A 17,026-nucleotide genomic window follows, 5' to 3' on the forward strand; every position below is an offset into this window, starting at 1 on the left:
GGAGAGTACAATGTAACTGACACGTTCCTTGCCCACAACGAGCTTACAGTCTAGAGGGGGGGACTGATGATAAAAAAATAAATAAAATTACACATACGTACGTAAGTGCTATGGGGCCGGGAGGGAGGATGAATAAAGGGAGCACATCAAAGTGATACAGAAGGCACTGGGAGAAGAGGAAAGTTGGGGCTTAGTCAGAGAAGGCCTCTCGGTGGAGATGTGCCTTCATTTTTGGCTTTGAAGGAGGGGAGAATAACTGTCTGCAAACAACAGCCTCATGGTCCAGGTGCCACCTGATTGTAAAAACTCTCCTTGGGGGGTTTGGGATTCACAGCGCTCTCACATCACCGGGCCAATGCGGCAACGTGGCTGGGGTCGCACGCTGATGTGAATTTCTCTATCCTGGAGGAGTTCTGGCTGCAGAAACCCTCTCGATCTTTCGTCCAGTCGAAGCCCAGTGAGCCTGCAAGGGCTTCAGGCAACTTCCTGGCCAGATCTTGCACTCCTTCCTGGGTTGCTTTGGCAAGGCAAGGTGGGAACCACCTCATATTTGGGTTAGGGAAACAGTACGTCACGGAAAAACGCCTGAGGTTTTCATCTGAGTTCAACAGGAACACTTTTACGTAAAAGGCCAACCAAGAGAAAGGCGGCTTGTCAGGGGAGTACATGTCTGAAGGGGAAAAGCCTACAGACTGTTCACTGCTACTTCTCAGGGCGTGGGTTCCCACTCCACAGGAACGCACTGTGCCAAAAACTGGCCTTCAGAGCCTGACATTTCTGCTGACAAACAGCCTGCAGGAGGATTTTTTTTGAGCAAATAATGGTGGAAAACTGGAATCTGCTTTCGAGCTACACCCCCGCTCCCGCCCCCATGACTTCACGGTTTGGTTATAGACAGACAGAACTCATACCCCCTATCCCGCAAGCTGTCCGGCTTCTTTCTAGGAGGATAGCGAACACAGTGATGAAGTTCTTTCGGTCCCGGAACGGGAGCAAGAAGAGGGTCGTCCCTCTAGACGGTGAGCTCGTTGTGGGCAGGAATGTGTCTATTTGTTGTTATACTGTACTCTCCCAAGCGCTCAGTACAGCGCTTTGCACACAATAAGTGCTCAATAAATACGGTTGAATGAATGAAAGCACTACCTTCAGGGCAAAAAATTTGATGAATTTGTCCAGGTCCTTCCTGTCCTGGGAACTGAGTTCGGTATCCATGGCATACAGGAGTCTGAAAAAGAGAATGGAAACTGAAAAATCCAATCACATCTCAGGACACAGATACTCATCAATTTGGTCTGCCTGTCTTCTCCCATTAGACTGAAAGGGACTAGAAAGGGACAGGACCCCATCTTAACCATCGTCTGTAATTCTGGAAGAATCCAATACAGCGCTCAGCACACGGGAGGTACTCAAACACTAGGGATCACAATCACGATGACGTTGCTCGTGAAGAGGTAACGCTATCTGCAAAGTATATCAAAGAGAAAACGGGAGGGGGAAAGTTGTCTTTAGCTAACAGAAGAGGACAAAATAAAGCAGACACACCAACTACCTTTTGAGAAATCGTCTGATTCCCCTTTCAGAAAAAAGTCTGGACAGTGCACCGAGATTTTCCAGTAATTACTATCTTGGGCCGTGGACATTATTTCCCTCTGGCTTTTTCTTGAACGGGGAGGGAAAGCCCGATGGGCTGGAGAAGCCTCTTGCCCAAAATTTGAGAGAAGGACTTGAAAAAAAGAATCAGTATACTGTAGTCGCGCATGCACGTATAAGTTCATAACAGTCGTAGGACACTGGATTTAAAGATCTACAAATTCCCTGTTCCTTTGACAAAAGGAGATATGTGGTCTTGATTAGCCAGAATCTTTTACTCTTGGATACTGTACGAAAATTAGGATTTAGCTACAAAATACTCTGGGGTCTGTTATCACCAGCAAAAAGTTAATGAGAATTCCAGTCTCACTTCCAAAGGAAATTAGAAAATCACGATTTCGATAATACTCTTCATCCTCCACCCAGGTGTAGATCCACGAGCTGTGAAAACTCTTCAAGGCCTCTTGGGCATATTTCACATTTACAACAGGTCCCCTGTTAGGCATAAGGTTTCTTGAACAGCCCTACCGCTAATAAGATCATCGCCAACGTACACTACCCTAGTGTCTGCTATCCAGAAGGCCACCAGAAGTGTTCTATAAGCTTTGCTCAGAAATAAATCTACACTTCTGCACAGAGGAATGGCTTCATTAAAACCGAAATGGGACCATTAATAGCTGGAAGCCAGGTGCACGATGGAAACTGAAGTTCAGTCTTGCCGTAAATTCAAATTAGAGAGGTACATTTGGAGAGAATGTTAGAGAAGCAGCGTGGTTCAGTGGAAAGAGCGAGGGCTGGGGAGTCAGAGGTCATGGGTTCAAATCCCAGCTCTGCCGCTTGTCAGCTGCGTGACTTTGGGGAAGTCACCTCAACTGTAAAATGGGGATGAAGACTGTGAGCCCCACGTGGGACAACCTGATCACCTTGTATCCTCCCTAGTCTTAGAACAGTGCTTGGCACATAGTAAGCGCTTAACAAATGCCATCATCATTATCATCATTATTATTATTATTATTATAAAGACATAATGCAATTATTAGAGTCAGATGAGCACCCCTCCTGGCCCGGCTCTTTCTGGAGACTGGCAGAACCAGCTCGGGAAGGGGCTTCCTCATCTTCACAGGGAAGTTTAGTAACTTCTCACTTGAAACTGGGGTGGGATAAACAAGGGGAGGGGAGATGGCTACTGGAAGTTAAAGCCTGGGTGGAGGACGGATCTCTCTGTGTGCATAAGGAACCCCAGCAGTCCAGAATTTTAACTAAGAGAGCTGGAAAGATTGTTTTAATTCCAGAGTTTCTAGTCCAAAATCGGGAGGGGGGCAACCCGACAAGAACATGATTAAAACCCATATTTTTCTAAAGTAAAGCTGGAGGATTGAGGCTTGAGGCCATCAGCTCACCAGGGCTCTTTAAGTCTTGCACTATTTAATAACAAGTCATAATCATAATCACAGTAACTGGGGAATTTGTTAAGCGCTTACTACGTGCCAAGCACAGTACTTAGCACTGGTGGAAAGAGCACGGGCTGGGGAGTCAGAGATCATGGGTTCAAATCCCGGCTCTTCCCGGCATGTCACTTAACATCTCTGTGCCTGTTACCTCATCTGTAAAATGGACATTAAGACTGTGAGCCCCACGAGGGACAACCTGATCACCTTGTATCCTCCCCAGCGCTTAGAACAGCGCTTTGCACATAGTAAGCGCTTAACAAATGCCATCATCATCATAATTAGGTTAGCCACAGTCCCTGTTTCACTTGAGGCTCTTTTCATCTGTGTATTTCAATGCGCACATATTCCCAACCTTCAAGGGGGGAAGGAGGGAGGACTAGTCTTCCTTCACAGTCGAGGAGAAATGCAAGCTCTGTAGGAGATTCAAGCTAAAATCTTGGAATTCCAAACTGTTCGGAGAACCGGGTGCCCCTCGTTAATTCTACAGTGGGGTACTGAACCCTAATATTAAACACTCTAGAGGCAAGCTCTGCATAATAGCTCTAGTGACATTTGCTATTGCACCTACTCAAGGATTATGCAACTTAAGTTAATTATTGAATCACGAAGAATGAGGTCATTACTAGGAACAGGCCTATTCCCCCTGGAAAATTCCCATAATGATTTCTTTCCTTCCAGGCAGGCCAGGGGCAAATTCAGCCTTCACAGTTCTTTATAAAACCAAATAATAACAATAATGATAGTGTTTTTTAAGCTCTCACTATGTGTCAATTACTGTACTAAGCACTGGGCAGATATAATCAGGTACCACATGGGGCCCATGGTCTAAGGGAGGGAGAACAAGTATTGAATCTTCATTATGCGGATGAAGGAACAGGCACAGAGAAGTGAAGCGACCTGCCCAACGTCACAGAGCAGGCAAGCGACCGAGTCAGGATTAGAACCCAGATCCTCTGACTCCCGGGTGCATGCTTTTTCCACTAGGCCATGCTGCTTCATATACAGATGATATACACAAGGGTGATGTTAACGGGAAACTGGCATTTGCAATTACAATTTTAAAATTGTTGATCAAGCCAGAGTATTTACTGAGCACTTACTGTGTGCAGTACACTGTACTGAGTGAGCACTTGACAGAGACCAGAAGATGCATGTTATTGGCCTTGTGTACATTTCCCCTCTTGTTTACATCAGCACCAGCTGGGGGACTGGCCACTGGAGTCGGGGACTGGCTCAAGTGGGAAAAACCTCACTGCTGACCCCTCGCCCGTGCCCTCCTTCGAGCCTGGAACTCCTTACCCTGTCATATCCAATAGCCCACCATTCTCCCCACCTTCAAAACTCTCCTAAAATCACACTTCCTCTAGGAGGGCTTTCCTAAGCTCTCACTTCCCCTCTCTGCCCTTCTCTCGGTGTCGACTACGCAACTGGTTGTGCATCCCTTATGCACTTTGCTATATAACCCAGCCCCCCAGCACGGGGTACATAGCCCTGGATTCGGGCCCTTCCTCTCCCTCCATAGACTGTTAGCTCCTTGCGGGCAGGCATCACGCCTACCTACGCTAGCAAGGAGCAGCATGGTTTAGCGAATAGGGCACGGGCCTGGGAGTCAGAAGGTCATGGGTTCTAATCCCGGCTCCGACACTGGTCTGCCTCGTGACCTTGGGTGAGTCACTTCCTCTGTGCCTCAGTTATCTCATCTGTAAAATGGGGATTGAGACTGTGAGTCCTACGTGCGATGGAGACTGTCCAACCCGATTTGCTTCTACCCACCCCAGTGCTTAGTACTACCTAGCACATAGTAAATGCTTAACACCACAATAATAATAATTATTATTTATCACTATTAATAACGCTACCGGACTTCCCCAGTGCTTCGTACAGGGTCCTAATATTTTGATTGACTGATTGACTGAAGGGGCAGGGCCTCTCCCAACTAGTCTGGTGAAGACATGAAACGATAAATAATGTTGGGATTTGTTAAGCGCTTACTATGTGCATAGCACTGTTCTAAGCACTGGGGGAGATACAGGGTCATCAGGTTGTCCCACTTGAGGCTCACAGTTAATCCCCATTTTACAGATGAGGTAACTGAGGCACAGGGAAGTTAAGTGACTTGCCCATGGCCACACAGCTGATGAGTGGCAAAGCCAGGATGCGAACCCATGACCTCTGACTCCCAAGCCCAGGCTCTTTCCACTGAGCCACACTACTTCCCTAAAGAGAAAGATAAAGAGAGGCACAACTGAACCAACTTTATATAATCTTCAAAAGCCACAGTCTTAGCAGGCCAACGCTCTGCCTACATGGAATGGAAAAAATGTCATAGCAAATTTTCCTGAGTTCTGTCAGCTGTGCTCTCAATGAATAGAAATGGGAGTTTATTTTTTGACCAATATGTTAAGAGCAACATGGGGATTAGGTTAGGTCTTCTTCTGTGGGAACACCCTACAGCACTGCTTTAAACGGGGGAGGCGAAAAGCCGACAGTAGGTACCGCTCCTCAACTGCAGGAGAGTAAACCTCTTGTCTGAAAAAAGAGAGTGGAGGGAGAAGGATTTTATTAAAAGAGCCACCACCGTTAGCTGTGGTCCTTAAGGCCAACACGGAGGAACATTATCGGTCTTCCCTGAAGACAAAGATTCAGCTAGGCCCCATAATTTGAAAATTGTGAAACGTTTTTGATGGCGGAGAAGATGTTTTCCCAGAATATTTTACTGAGGCCATCCATTTTAAAAATCAGGTCTACATGGTTATGGAACAGTTAAGGATGAATGGTTTTACAGAGAGGCTATCTGGACAAAAAGGAACAAAATATATGAAAAAAGAAAGGGTTCGTGAGAGCATTTATTATTGGGATTACTTGTCAGTGGTCACCCAGTCACTTGGTGGCTACATTTGAGGACCGCTAAGGAAAGGAGAAGTGCTCTTTACTTGGAAGATACGACACTGGAACTGTAATTGGAGGAGGCCTCTCTCTCTCAGGGAGGCTCAAAGCATTTCTCGAAAGGTGGCTGAAAGACTGCAAAAGTAAATCCACTTGCTACAATAAAATTGGAGGTGTTCCGCTGGATGATCGCAGATCAAAGAAACTGCTGCTTTGAGAGAAATTCTTAAGAGGTTCTTGGGATCCGTCTGGCCTCCGGTCAGAAAGAGCCCAACGTGTTTCTCATTTCTCGAGTCCTTGTTTAGCATCTCTTTTGTATGGCATGGACCAGGTGTCTGAATTCCAAGCTCTGTTTTTCCAAGCAGAAAGAGCTGCGGGCTCCAGCCCAAAGAGGTGGGCCCTGTTCCACAGTTCACTGCTTGATTGAGTCAGAGGCTTCTGGATTTTATTACTGAAAATTTCCATCTCCATCAGGCAGTAAACTCTCCTGCAAGCCCTTTATTTTTCTTTCCTTTTTTTCCTAGTGGCAAGCTAAATCTCTAAGTCATCTGAGCTACATACAATGTCCTTTGTAAAACTATTTGCTTTGAGGTAACCAGTGACCATGCGAAAGGACAGATGAAATAGAAAACATCTGTCCAGTTCCTATATAAGAAGTTGAATCAGTCCTTATCCATTCATTCAAGCTCACTGTTTCTAAAATGGCTTCTTACTGGTTTTGTAAGTTTGCATGTGGTCTTGGCAAAATGCTTCCAAAAATATCTTAGTCCTATAAGGCCTCATCTTCCAAAAATATCTTAGTCCTATAAGGCCTCATTTTGCCCATTTACCTGACTCACTACTTATGTGCTTTAAAAACTGCTGCAAGAAGCATGAACAATAAATAAAAGCCTTTGTATACACAGTAGGTGCTCAATAAATACGATTAAGTTGTAAACAAGGCTGTTGTGCTGGATTGCATAATTACTGGATTCCCCAAATGGTAATTTCAATTTAGCAACGGTCTATCTTTAACTGCATATTATCCCAGGAGTAACAGAAATCTCTTTCCCGCCGCAAAATAGCATCCTTAAGATCCCAGAGTGCTCATGGGAAATGCCAAAAATTGAACATTCAATACCAAAGATTTTCCATTTCCTGTGTGTCCCAAGAAATAGTGCAGAGCACTATCCTAAGTGCTTGGGAGAGTACAATAACAGTAAGAGGACACAATCCTGGTCATTTAAAAGTCTGCTTCATACATCTCCAATTTTTGAAGCTGTGCTGGTTGCTCAGAAATCAGGCTTTTTTTTGACTTTAAGGAATTGATCTAAATGGCCTTCACAGGTATCAAAGGATTCTCTCCTTTATGTTATTTATTCTAGTGTTTGATTATCTGAGAAAAGGAAAAACGTTTATGCTGGCACTAGGTGGCCAGTCTTTTCTTTTATTCCCATAAATACCAGACCTTCCAGACCACAAAAAGGGAGATGGGGAAAAACTTACTGAAGACCGAGATTGAGCTCCAAGTCATCAACCTGGTTTTGCAATAACGGGTTTTCACATCCCTTTCTGGAGCAATAGATCCGTCACTTCAAAACTTCACTTCAACATATTTGGACAGTCACCCGGCTACATGTCTGGTAACTCAGCAGGGAGAAGCAGAGAGACTCACTTTGGGGAATATCTGAAGGATCCCTTTTGCTTCAAGCATGTGGGAGAGTCAACTCTAAACAAGAGGTGCCCTTTAGGTTTATCTCAAACTCCTTATTTATCTTTATCTGGTGACTGACGCTTTGAAAGAAGCTAAGGCTACTTTGTTTTTCCCCCCTCAAACACCAATTTTGTTCTCTAAAGTGTAAGTATCTGGAAAAAAAGTCAACAGTTTCAATACAACAGGATTTCCCACTGCAGGGGATAGCAAAACACTTCCTTACAGTCTTTCTCCTCGTATGAGACAAGGGAGAGAAAAGTGGTTTTTCAAAATCACCACATAGGGAGAAGGCCCTTAACGCTTTAAAAAGTTCACCGTCCTTTGGGCTAATGTGGGTTGAGCTAGGAGAAGTCTGAGAGGTCAAGGGAAACCTAAATAAGAAAGAGAAAGGGGGGGAAAAAAGGCAACTTTTAGAGTAAGGATATTTCAAACTCATATGCAATATAATACGGTTCTCATTTCAGTACATCTGAGATGATAAGAACAACAAATCTTGGCTGATGAAGATCACTGGTATCCCAAGAAGAAGGCATTTATCCATCGTATTTACTGACTGCTTACTGGGTGCAGAGCACTGTACTAAATGCTTGGGAGAGTGCAATGTAACAGAATTGGTGGACATGTTCCCTGCCCAGAAGGAGCTATTAACTCTGGGAAAAGGGCAACTCCTCAGCTAGCTCCTCTCCAATCCTTCTTTCTGAGAAGGTGCGGAGAAGATGAAAGTTCTGACCCGCCCCGGAAACGGAGGGGCAAAGAGTTAATGCAGGAGAAAGACTTTCTCAACTCTGGGAAGCAGCACGGCTAGTGAAGACGGGCAAAAGGGACAACGCAAAGAATCCCAAATGTTCCGATTGCAACAGAGAAAGTTCAGAGCAGCCCCGTTGCAGGATGCTGTTCCCTCTGAGTTTCCTGGCAGAGAAAGTACTGGTCCCCTGCTCTCCCCGTTTCCTAGTTCAGCTTTCTGGTCACCCCAAATGTGCCTTCCCCTTTTGTCTCCCCAGTCACCCTGATCCACAGCTTTTCTTTCCATATTTTAAAATTTAGCATCATCACCACCTCCCCCAACCCATGTTATACAGAAGAACCTGTAAAATGGGAATTCGACTGTGAGCCCCATATGGGACATGGACCGTGTCCAACCTGATTAGCTTTATCTACCCCAGCACTTAGAGAACCTGGCACACAGAAACAGCTTAACAAATACTATTTAAAAAAAAAAAAGAATGCTTGGGGAAGCAATGTGGACTAGTGGATAAAGTCCAGGCCTGGGAGCCCAAGGACCTGGGTGGGTTCTAATCCCAGTTTTGCCATTTGCCTGCTGTGTGATCTTGAGCAAGTCACTTAATTTCTGTGCCTCAGTTTCATCAACTGCAAATTAACAGGGATCTCTCTCCTACTTGACTGTGAGCCCCGAGTGGGACAGGGACTGTATCCACCCTGATTTCTTGTATCTAACCTAGTGCTTAGGATGGTTTTTGACATACAGTAAACGTTTAACAAATTCCATTAAAAAAAAGCATAAAAAACCCCATAAGCAGCCAGACATTTTTCCTTGTAAAAATATCTGGCAATAACTCCTACCCCTACCAGCCCCAGTTTGCAGCTTCCCAGTACCTTCCTGGGCAAAGCCGGAGAAAGGGGGCAGACACAAAAAATTTTTTTAAAAATTTTTTTAAAAGAAAAATCGGAGCCAATTCGAGAGGCCGGCCCTGCCTGATGGTGTCGGGGCGGGTGGGAGCAGAGTGCGGGGGTGGCCAACACTGATGCCAGCTTTAAAAAAGAAAATAAAAGGGAAAGAAAGATAAAGGGAAATAGTGCAATGCGGAGTAAGAGGAAGGGGCGGGAAAACTTCTTTGGAATTCAGAAGGGGGCAGAGAGAGACCTACTTACCTTGCAGTTCTATAAATGCAGAAAGCTGAGTGCAAATCGCTTCAACGGGAAGAGATTTCCACCGGGCTGTCGCGGTTTAAGAGAGCTGCGGAAGGAGAGGGGCCAATTCCCAGGTTGAGCATCATCAGTCGTATTATCAGTCCGATAAAAATAATCGCTTCGGAGGGAGAACTGGGAGCCAATACAGGTCATGAGAACCGGTGCCCCGAATCAGGGCGCGTTTTCTAAAGTCGGCGATGACCTCCCCCTGCCTCCCGCCCCCGTCATCCTCCACGGAGGGGCCGGCCAACAAAATGGGCAGGGGGCTGCGCAGCCTGGGCCTGCTGAGGCCTCAGAGCCAGGTCTCAGGCCTGGATTTTACCCACTCAGCCACACTGCTTCTCCGCCTGCACTCATCAGCCCTGCCAGCCTTCTCGCAACACGTACTGCTGGGCACAGGGAGACAGGAAGCCAGACGGTGGTTGGCTCGCTGCAAATCATCGCCTCCCACCCCTTGCGAAAACATCTCAAGCACGTGCCCGGCTGCCTGTGTGCCAACGCTTTCCCCTCTTATCCTCTGGTTACCCTTTGGGGTCTGAGCGATGCTCATTCCAGACGGCGAAGGGCCAGAATAAGTACCCTACGGCATTTTCAAGGACACGGGGTGTAAGAGACTCTCTCTCTCCACGACACTCAAACTTACAGGAGGGGGGGTGCGATCTGACCGACAGCAGCAGTGTCGTCTTTGAACCGAAGGAAGTCTGCGGTATGAATTTGGAGAGTTGAGCCCCCAGAACCCAGACTAAGATGAAAGGGGGACTTGGGCGGTGAAACCCGGGAGAAAAGACCCCTGAAGGTTCAGGTGAGAATGAGAGGTACGGGGAGAGGGGTGTTTCATGTAGGAATCTGGAGGTGCTATTTGCTTCCTTTGGGATTGAAATCATCTCGGTACTGGGATCTGAGGCGACATAATCCATCAACGGTTATTTATTGAGTGCTTTTTGTGTGCGGAACAGTGTACTACGCACTTAGGAGAGAACGCTACCGTAGAGTGGGCAGACAAGTTCCCTGTCTGCAAGGAGTTTACAATCTAGCGAAGACATTCAAATACACCTGACTGCTTGTTTTGTTCGTTTTGCCTTGCTGTCTGTCTCCCCCGTTTAGACTGTGAGCCCGTTATTAGGCAGGGATGGTCTCTATCTGTTGCCGAATTGTACACTCCAGGCGCTTAGTCCAGTGCTCTGCTCATAGTAAGCGCTCAATAAATACTACTGAATGAATGAATGAGCTTGCTGTGGGCACGGAACATGTCTATCAACTCTGTTAGAGTGTTCTCTCCCAAGTGCTTAGTACAGTGCTCTGTGCACAGTATGTGCTCGGTAAATGCCAGTGACTGAATGACAGCTAGGGGAAGGGGAGGAATATAGGGATAGGTTCTGGGGGGTGGGATGAGTATCAATATGTTACCCAAGAGCCAGGCTCTCTCTTCTGGTTCACGGACGCCTGACTAGAGAGTTCTCCTTGAACCTCAAAAGACATACTAAAATATCAAAGGTTGTTTTGGGAGAGCACAGGTGATGTTTCTGGGAGGGGCTGGTTTGTGACTCATGGTGGCCTCCTGCCTACCTCACTAGAGAGGTCCACTGACTCTAAAAGCCGAACTGACTGTGTTTAAAGGTGACGCATTCTATCTGGCTTGTCTGCCACTATGCAGATACACAAAATAATGAGAATCCAAGGCCTTCAAGAGCCAGTACGCTTTGCTTTCTATTCACTAAGTACAGCCTCCTTAAAAACACTTCTATTAAGTTTTTCTTGTAACGCTAATAACAACCCTCTACTCCCTCTGCCATCCCCCCTTTACCTCTCCGCAGCTCAACCCTCTTTTTCCCCTTTTCCCTCTGCTCCTCCACCTCTCCCTTCCCATCCCCACAGCACTGTACTCGTCCGCTCGACTGTATATATTTTCGTTACCCTATTTATTTTGTTAATGAACTGTACATCGCCTCGATTCTATTTAGTTGCCATCGGTTTTTACGAGATGTTCTTCCCCTTGACTCTATTTATCGCCATCGTTCTCGTCTGTCCGTCTCCCCCGATTAGACCGTAAGCCCGTCAAACGGCAGGGACCGTCTCTATCTGTTGCCGACTTGTTCATCCCAAGCGCTTAGTACAGTGCTCTGCACATAGTAAGCGCTCAATAAATACTATTGAATGAATGAATGAATGAACCCTAAAGAAGTGCTGTGCTGAACACGCCGCTGCAAACATCTTCCCCTTTGCGTTTTAATCCAACTCCATGGGCAAATACACTCGTACTGGCAGAAACAGAGCAAGGGGTAAATTCAAGGGCATGACGGTCCAGGATCTTGCTAGAATACTCTACACAAATAGTAGCTGGAGAAGCGACGTGGCCTAGGAGTCACAAGGACCTGGGTCCACCACTTGTCTGCTGGGTGATAATGGGCAAGTCACTTCATTTTTCTGGGCCTCAGTTCCCTCATCTGTAAAATGGGGATTAAGACTGTGAGCCCCATCTGGGAGACAGACCGTATACAACCTGATCAGCTGGTATCTACTAAAAAAAATAACAGCATATCTAGAGTGCCATATCTACAACACTACTGATATTCCAGCTTAACGACGACAAAATAACTAACACACTGCTCACCCCTTCCAGAACCAATCTAAATAATCTGTAGGGTTAGAATTGGCTTGGAGTTTGTTTTCTTGAACTTAAAAAGTCACAGCTGAGAAACCGAAACACAGTCAAAGAAAAGCGTTTAGCAAAAAGTGTTGCCGAGCCTAGAAGGAGACCACTGAACTTGGGACTCCGAGAAGGTTGTCAGCTTTCCTCATGCCTAAGTAAAACTCACAGAGTGACGGCATCTACATGAGCAATGCACACGTAATAATAATGTTGGTATTTGTTAAGCGCTTACTATGTGCAGAGCACTGTTCTAAGCGCTGGGGTACATACAGGGTCATCAGGTGGTCCCACGTGAGGCTCACAGTCTTCATCCCCATTTTACAGATGAGGTAACTGAAGCACAGAGAAGTGACTTGCCCACAGTCACACAGCTGCCAAGTGGCAGAGCCGGGATTCGAACCCATGACCGCTGACTCCCAAGCCCGGGCTCTTTCCACTGAGCCACGCTGCTTCTACGTCTGGAAATCAAAGGACCTGGGTTCTAATCCCACCTCCACCACTAGTCTGTTGTGCAGCCTTGGGCAAGTCAACTTCTCTTCTCTGTGCCTCCGTCACCTCATCTGTAATACGGGGATTAGAAAAGGGGACATGAACTGTGTCCAGCTTAATTAGCGTGTACCTTCCTCAGCACTTAGTAGAGTGCTTGGCACAGAGTAAGCACTTAAAGTACTCATTCATTCAATAGTATTTATTGAGCGCTTACTATGTGCAGAGCACTGTACTACGCGCTTGGAATGAACAAGTCGGCAACAGATAGAGACAGTCCCTGCCGTCTGACGGGTTTACGGTCTAATCGGGGGAGATTAGTACTCAGAGAAGCAGCGTGGCACAGTGGAAAGAGCCCGGGCTTGGGAGTCAGAGGTCGTGGGTTCTAATCCCGGCTCCGCCACTCATCGCTATGTCACTTCTCTGTGCCTCAGTTCCCTCATCTGTAAAACAGGGATGAAGACGGTGAGGTCCTCGTGGGACAACCTGCTCACCTTGTATCTTCCCCAGTGCTTAGAACAGCGCTCGGCACATAGTGAGTGCTTAACAAGTACCATCATCATCAAATACCATTTTAAAACGAAAACAAATATTTCGCTTTTAGCTTAGCAAAGAGTTCACTGCTTTGGAAGAAAGCTGGGAGGACAATGGCAGTGACGTGTTTGTTCTGAACAGTACCGACCACTATGTGGATGCTCAATAGGTACCCTAGGAGATAAGATGAAAACCGCACAGCGTCCAGTGACCGGATTCCTTGGGGAAGTAGGGGAGAAAAGTGAGGAGACTCTTTCTGCTGAACTGGGCGTAATTCTTCCGGAAATTCAGGCCTGCCTCAGCGTCCCTGGGCTCGATGACTGAGCCAAGCAATTTTGATTTAGCAGATGAGCCGGGAGGTCTGGAAATATACAGAACGGGATGACTCCATCATCGAACCCCCAAAGGCCCCGTACTCGACACGAACCCATCACGAATCTGAAGCCCTTCTCCCGCAGATCCTCCCCAACTGCTTCTCTTCTTCGGTCTCGGCCTCACGACCCCCTAGACTAGGCTGGGAATTCTAGACCGTAAGCTCGCTGTGGACAGGGAATGTCACTGTTTATTGTTGTACTTTCCCAAGCTCTTAATACAGCGCTCTGCACAGAGTGAGCGCTCAATAAATACGACTGAATGAATGATACCCCCCCCCCCCCAGGGCACCCTCTCATAGTGCAGTGTGGCTTACTGGCAAGAGCACAGGCCTGGGAGTCAGGGGACGTGGGTTCTAAGCCCGCCTCTGCCATTCGTCTGCTGCGTGACCCTGGGCAAGTCACTTCACTTCTCTGTGCCTCGGTTACCTCATCTGTAAAATGGGGATTTAAGACTGTGAGCCCCACATAGGGCAACCTGATTTGTTTGTATCTACCCCAGCTCTTAGAACAGTGCTTGGCACATAATAAGCGCTTAACAAATACCGCAAATATTATTTGTTGGACACCCTGGGGCCTGACTCCACTGAAGCCATGTGGATTAATGGAAAGACCACAGGACGGAGAGTCAGGAGATGTGGGTTCCAATCCCGGCTCCACCATCTGCCTGCTGTGTGACCTTGGGAAAGTCACTCAACTACTCGGAGCCCCAGTTCCCTCTTGGGCAAAATGGAGATTAAATATCTCCTCCTCCTTCCCGTCTGACTGTGAACCCCACGGGCGGCTGGGTCTGATCCGACGGCACGGCATTCATTCACTCGACCGTATTTACTGAGCGCTTACTGTGTGCGGAGCACTGTCCTGCGGCGTGGCTTAGTGGAAAGAGCCCGGGCTTTTGTAGGCAGAGGTCATGGGTTCAAATCCCGACTCCGCCACTTATCAGCTGGGTGACTTTGGGCAAGTCACTTCCCTGGGCCTCAGTTACCTCATCTGTAAAATGGGGATGGAAACTGTGAGCCCCGCGGGGGACAACCTGCTCACCTTGTACCCCCCCAGCGCTTAGAACAGTGCTTGGCACACAGTAAGCGCTTGACACATGCTATCGTTATTATTATGAAGACTGTGAGTGTGGCGGGGGACAACCTGCTCACTTTGTATCTACCCCAGTGCTTAGAACAGTGCTTGGCACATAGTAAGCGCTTAATAAATCCCATTATTTTTATTATTATGAAGACCGTGAGCCCCACAGGGGACAACCTGCTCACCCTGTATCCTCCCCAGCGCTTAGAACAGTGCTTGGCACATAGTAAGCACTTAACACATGCCATTATTATTATCACTATTACTATGAAGACCATGCGCCCCAAGGGGGGGCAACCTGTTTACCTTGTATCCTCCCCCGCGCTTAGAACAGAGCTTGGCACATAGTAAGCGCTTAACACGTGCCATTGTTATTATTATGATGAAGACCGTGAGCCCCATGGGGGACAACCTGCTCACCCTGTATCCTCATGATGATGAAGACCATGAGCCCCACATGGGACAACCTGCTCACCTTGTATCTCCCCCAACACTTGTCACATAGTAAGCGCTTAACACATGCCATCATTATTATTATGATGATGACCACGAGCCCCATGCGGGACAACCTGCTCCCCTTGTATCCTCCCCAGCGCTTGTCACGTAGTAAGCGCTTAACACATGCCATTATTACGATGAAGATCGTGAGCCCCCCGGGGGACAACCTGCTCACCCTGTATCCTCCCCTGCGTTTAGAACAGCGCTTGGCACATAGTAAGCACTTGACACATGCCATTGTTATTATTATGATGAAGACCATGAGCCCCACGGGGGACAACCTGCTCCCCTTGTATCCTCCCCAGCGCTTGTCACATAGTAAGCACTTAACACATGCCATTATTATTATGATGATGAAGACCATGAGCCCCACGGGGGACAACCTGCTCCCCTTGTATCCGCCCCAGCGCTTGTCACATAGTAAGCACTTAACACATGCCAACATTATTATTATTATGATGAAGACCATGAGCTTCGCATGGGACAACTGCCTCACCTTGCATCTCCCCCAGCGCTTGTCACATAGCAATCGTTTAACACATGCCCTTATTATTATGATGATGAAGACCATGAGCCCCCCATGGGACAACCTGCTCCCCTTGTATCTCCCCCAACGCTTGTCACATAGTAAGCACTTAACACATGCCATTATTATGATGACGATGACCATGAGCCCCCCAGGGGACCACCTGCTCAGCTTGTATCCCCCCCAGCGCTTGTCACATAGTAAGCGCTTAACACATGCCATTATTATGATGAAGATCGTGAGCCCCCCGGGGGCCAACCCACGCCCCCCCCCCCCAAATCCTCCCCAGCGAGCGCGCAGGACCGGCCATGATGACGATTAGAACTAGGCCTGAAGGATGTCGGGGGGAGCCCGGCGCTGCGGACAGGGTCCGGGCTGGAGAGGCGCCATTGTGGTGGTGCGGGGGGGGTTACCTGAGAGGGCCCCGCGGTGGGGCCGTCAGGCTGGGGCCCGGAGGAGAGAAGGGCCGGGCCCGGGCGCCGCCATGGCGCCGCCTTCTTCTCCTCAGGACCAGCCCGGCCCGGGAAAGGGGGGGGGCAGCCCCAAGGCAAACCCAGCCGCGCGTCCGCCGCCGCACTTTCGTCACCCGCCCATCCGCCATTCCCGACAGGGGAAAAAAAAAAAAAAGAACCGCCCTTTTGGGCAGAGATCAGCCCATCCCGCCCTAAATTTCCACAGGATGCGGGTGGGGAGGTGACATTTTTTGGGGGGGAGGGGTGTGTGGAGAAGGGAGCGGGTCGAATCTGCTGCTGCGAATGGGGGGCCGGCGGGCCGCGGTTGGCGCCTTTTTCCCCTCAGGGTGGCGGCCATGGCGGAGGGGTGAGGCCTTCGAGGAGCAACGGGGCGGGAGGGGAGATTCGGGCCTTCAGTAGTATTTATGGAGCGCTTATTACGTGCAGGGCACTGGACTGGGCGATCAGGGGCAACCCCGGGGGCTGGGGACGCCGAGGTCCTGGGTTCCAATCCCGCCTGACTCTGGGCAAGGCCTCAGGGACCTCGTCATGATGGTGGTCGTTGTTAAGCGCTTGCTAGGTGCGGGACACTGTGCTAAGCGCTGGGGGAGAGCCAGGGTCATCCGGAAAATGGGGATGAGATTGGGAGGGGGGGCCATGTGATGACCTCGGATCTCCCCCAGCGCTTAGAACAGTGCTTGGCACGTAGTAAGCGCTCAACAAATACCAACATTATTATTATGTTACTTGGGACAACCTGATTCCCTTCTGTTTCCCCCAGTGCTTACAGCAGTGCTTGGCGCATAGTAAGCACTTAATAAATGCCATCATTATTATTACTATTGTTACTTGGGACAAGCTGATGACCTTGTATCTCCCC

General features: G+C 48.1%; 2 protein-coding genes across 13 annotated transcripts in view; one reads left to right on the forward strand and one right to left on the reverse strand.

Annotated features, from left to right (window-relative positions):
- ATG13 (autophagy related 13) overlaps nucleotides 1-16,214 on the reverse strand; it is a 38,868-nt gene extending 22,654 nt beyond the window's left edge. For 7 of the 10 annotated variants that reach the window (XM_029060432.1, XM_029060431.1, XM_029060430.1 and 4 more), the window contains exons 1-3: nucleotides 16,108-16,214; nucleotides 9,511-9,595; nucleotides 1,144-1,225 (exon numbers count right to left, since the gene is read on the reverse strand). In XM_029060432.1, the coding sequence (XP_028916265.1) occupies nucleotides 1,144-1,212 (69 nt within the window). In that variant the 5' untranslated portion in view covers nucleotides 1,213-1,225; nucleotides 9,511-9,595; nucleotides 16,108-16,214. Of the gene's footprint in view, nucleotides 1-1,143; nucleotides 1,226-9,510; nucleotides 9,899-16,107 lie in introns of those variants that run through there. The other 3 variants (XM_029060425.1, XM_029060426.1, XM_029060424.1) reach the window with 3 other exon arrangements.
- HARBI1 (harbinger transposase derived 1) overlaps nucleotides 10,101-17,026 on the forward strand; it is a 30,147-nt gene continuing 23,221 nt past the window's right edge. Inside the window, exon 1 of one of the 3 annotated variants that reach the window (XM_029060434.2) lies at nucleotides 10,101-10,351. The gene's annotated coding sequence lies outside the window, so the exon portion shown is untranslated. Of the gene's footprint in view, nucleotides 10,352-15,987; nucleotides 16,063-16,457; nucleotides 16,514-17,026 lie in introns of those variants that run through there. The other 2 variants (XM_029060436.2, XM_029060433.1) reach the window with 2 other exon arrangements.

The sequence above is a fragment of the Ornithorhynchus anatinus genome, chromosome 3 (assembly GCF_004115215.2).
Source record: "Ornithorhynchus anatinus isolate Pmale09 chromosome 3, mOrnAna1.pri.v4, whole genome shotgun sequence".
Taxonomy (NCBI): Eukaryota; Metazoa; Chordata; class Mammalia; order Monotremata; family Ornithorhynchidae; genus Ornithorhynchus; species Ornithorhynchus anatinus.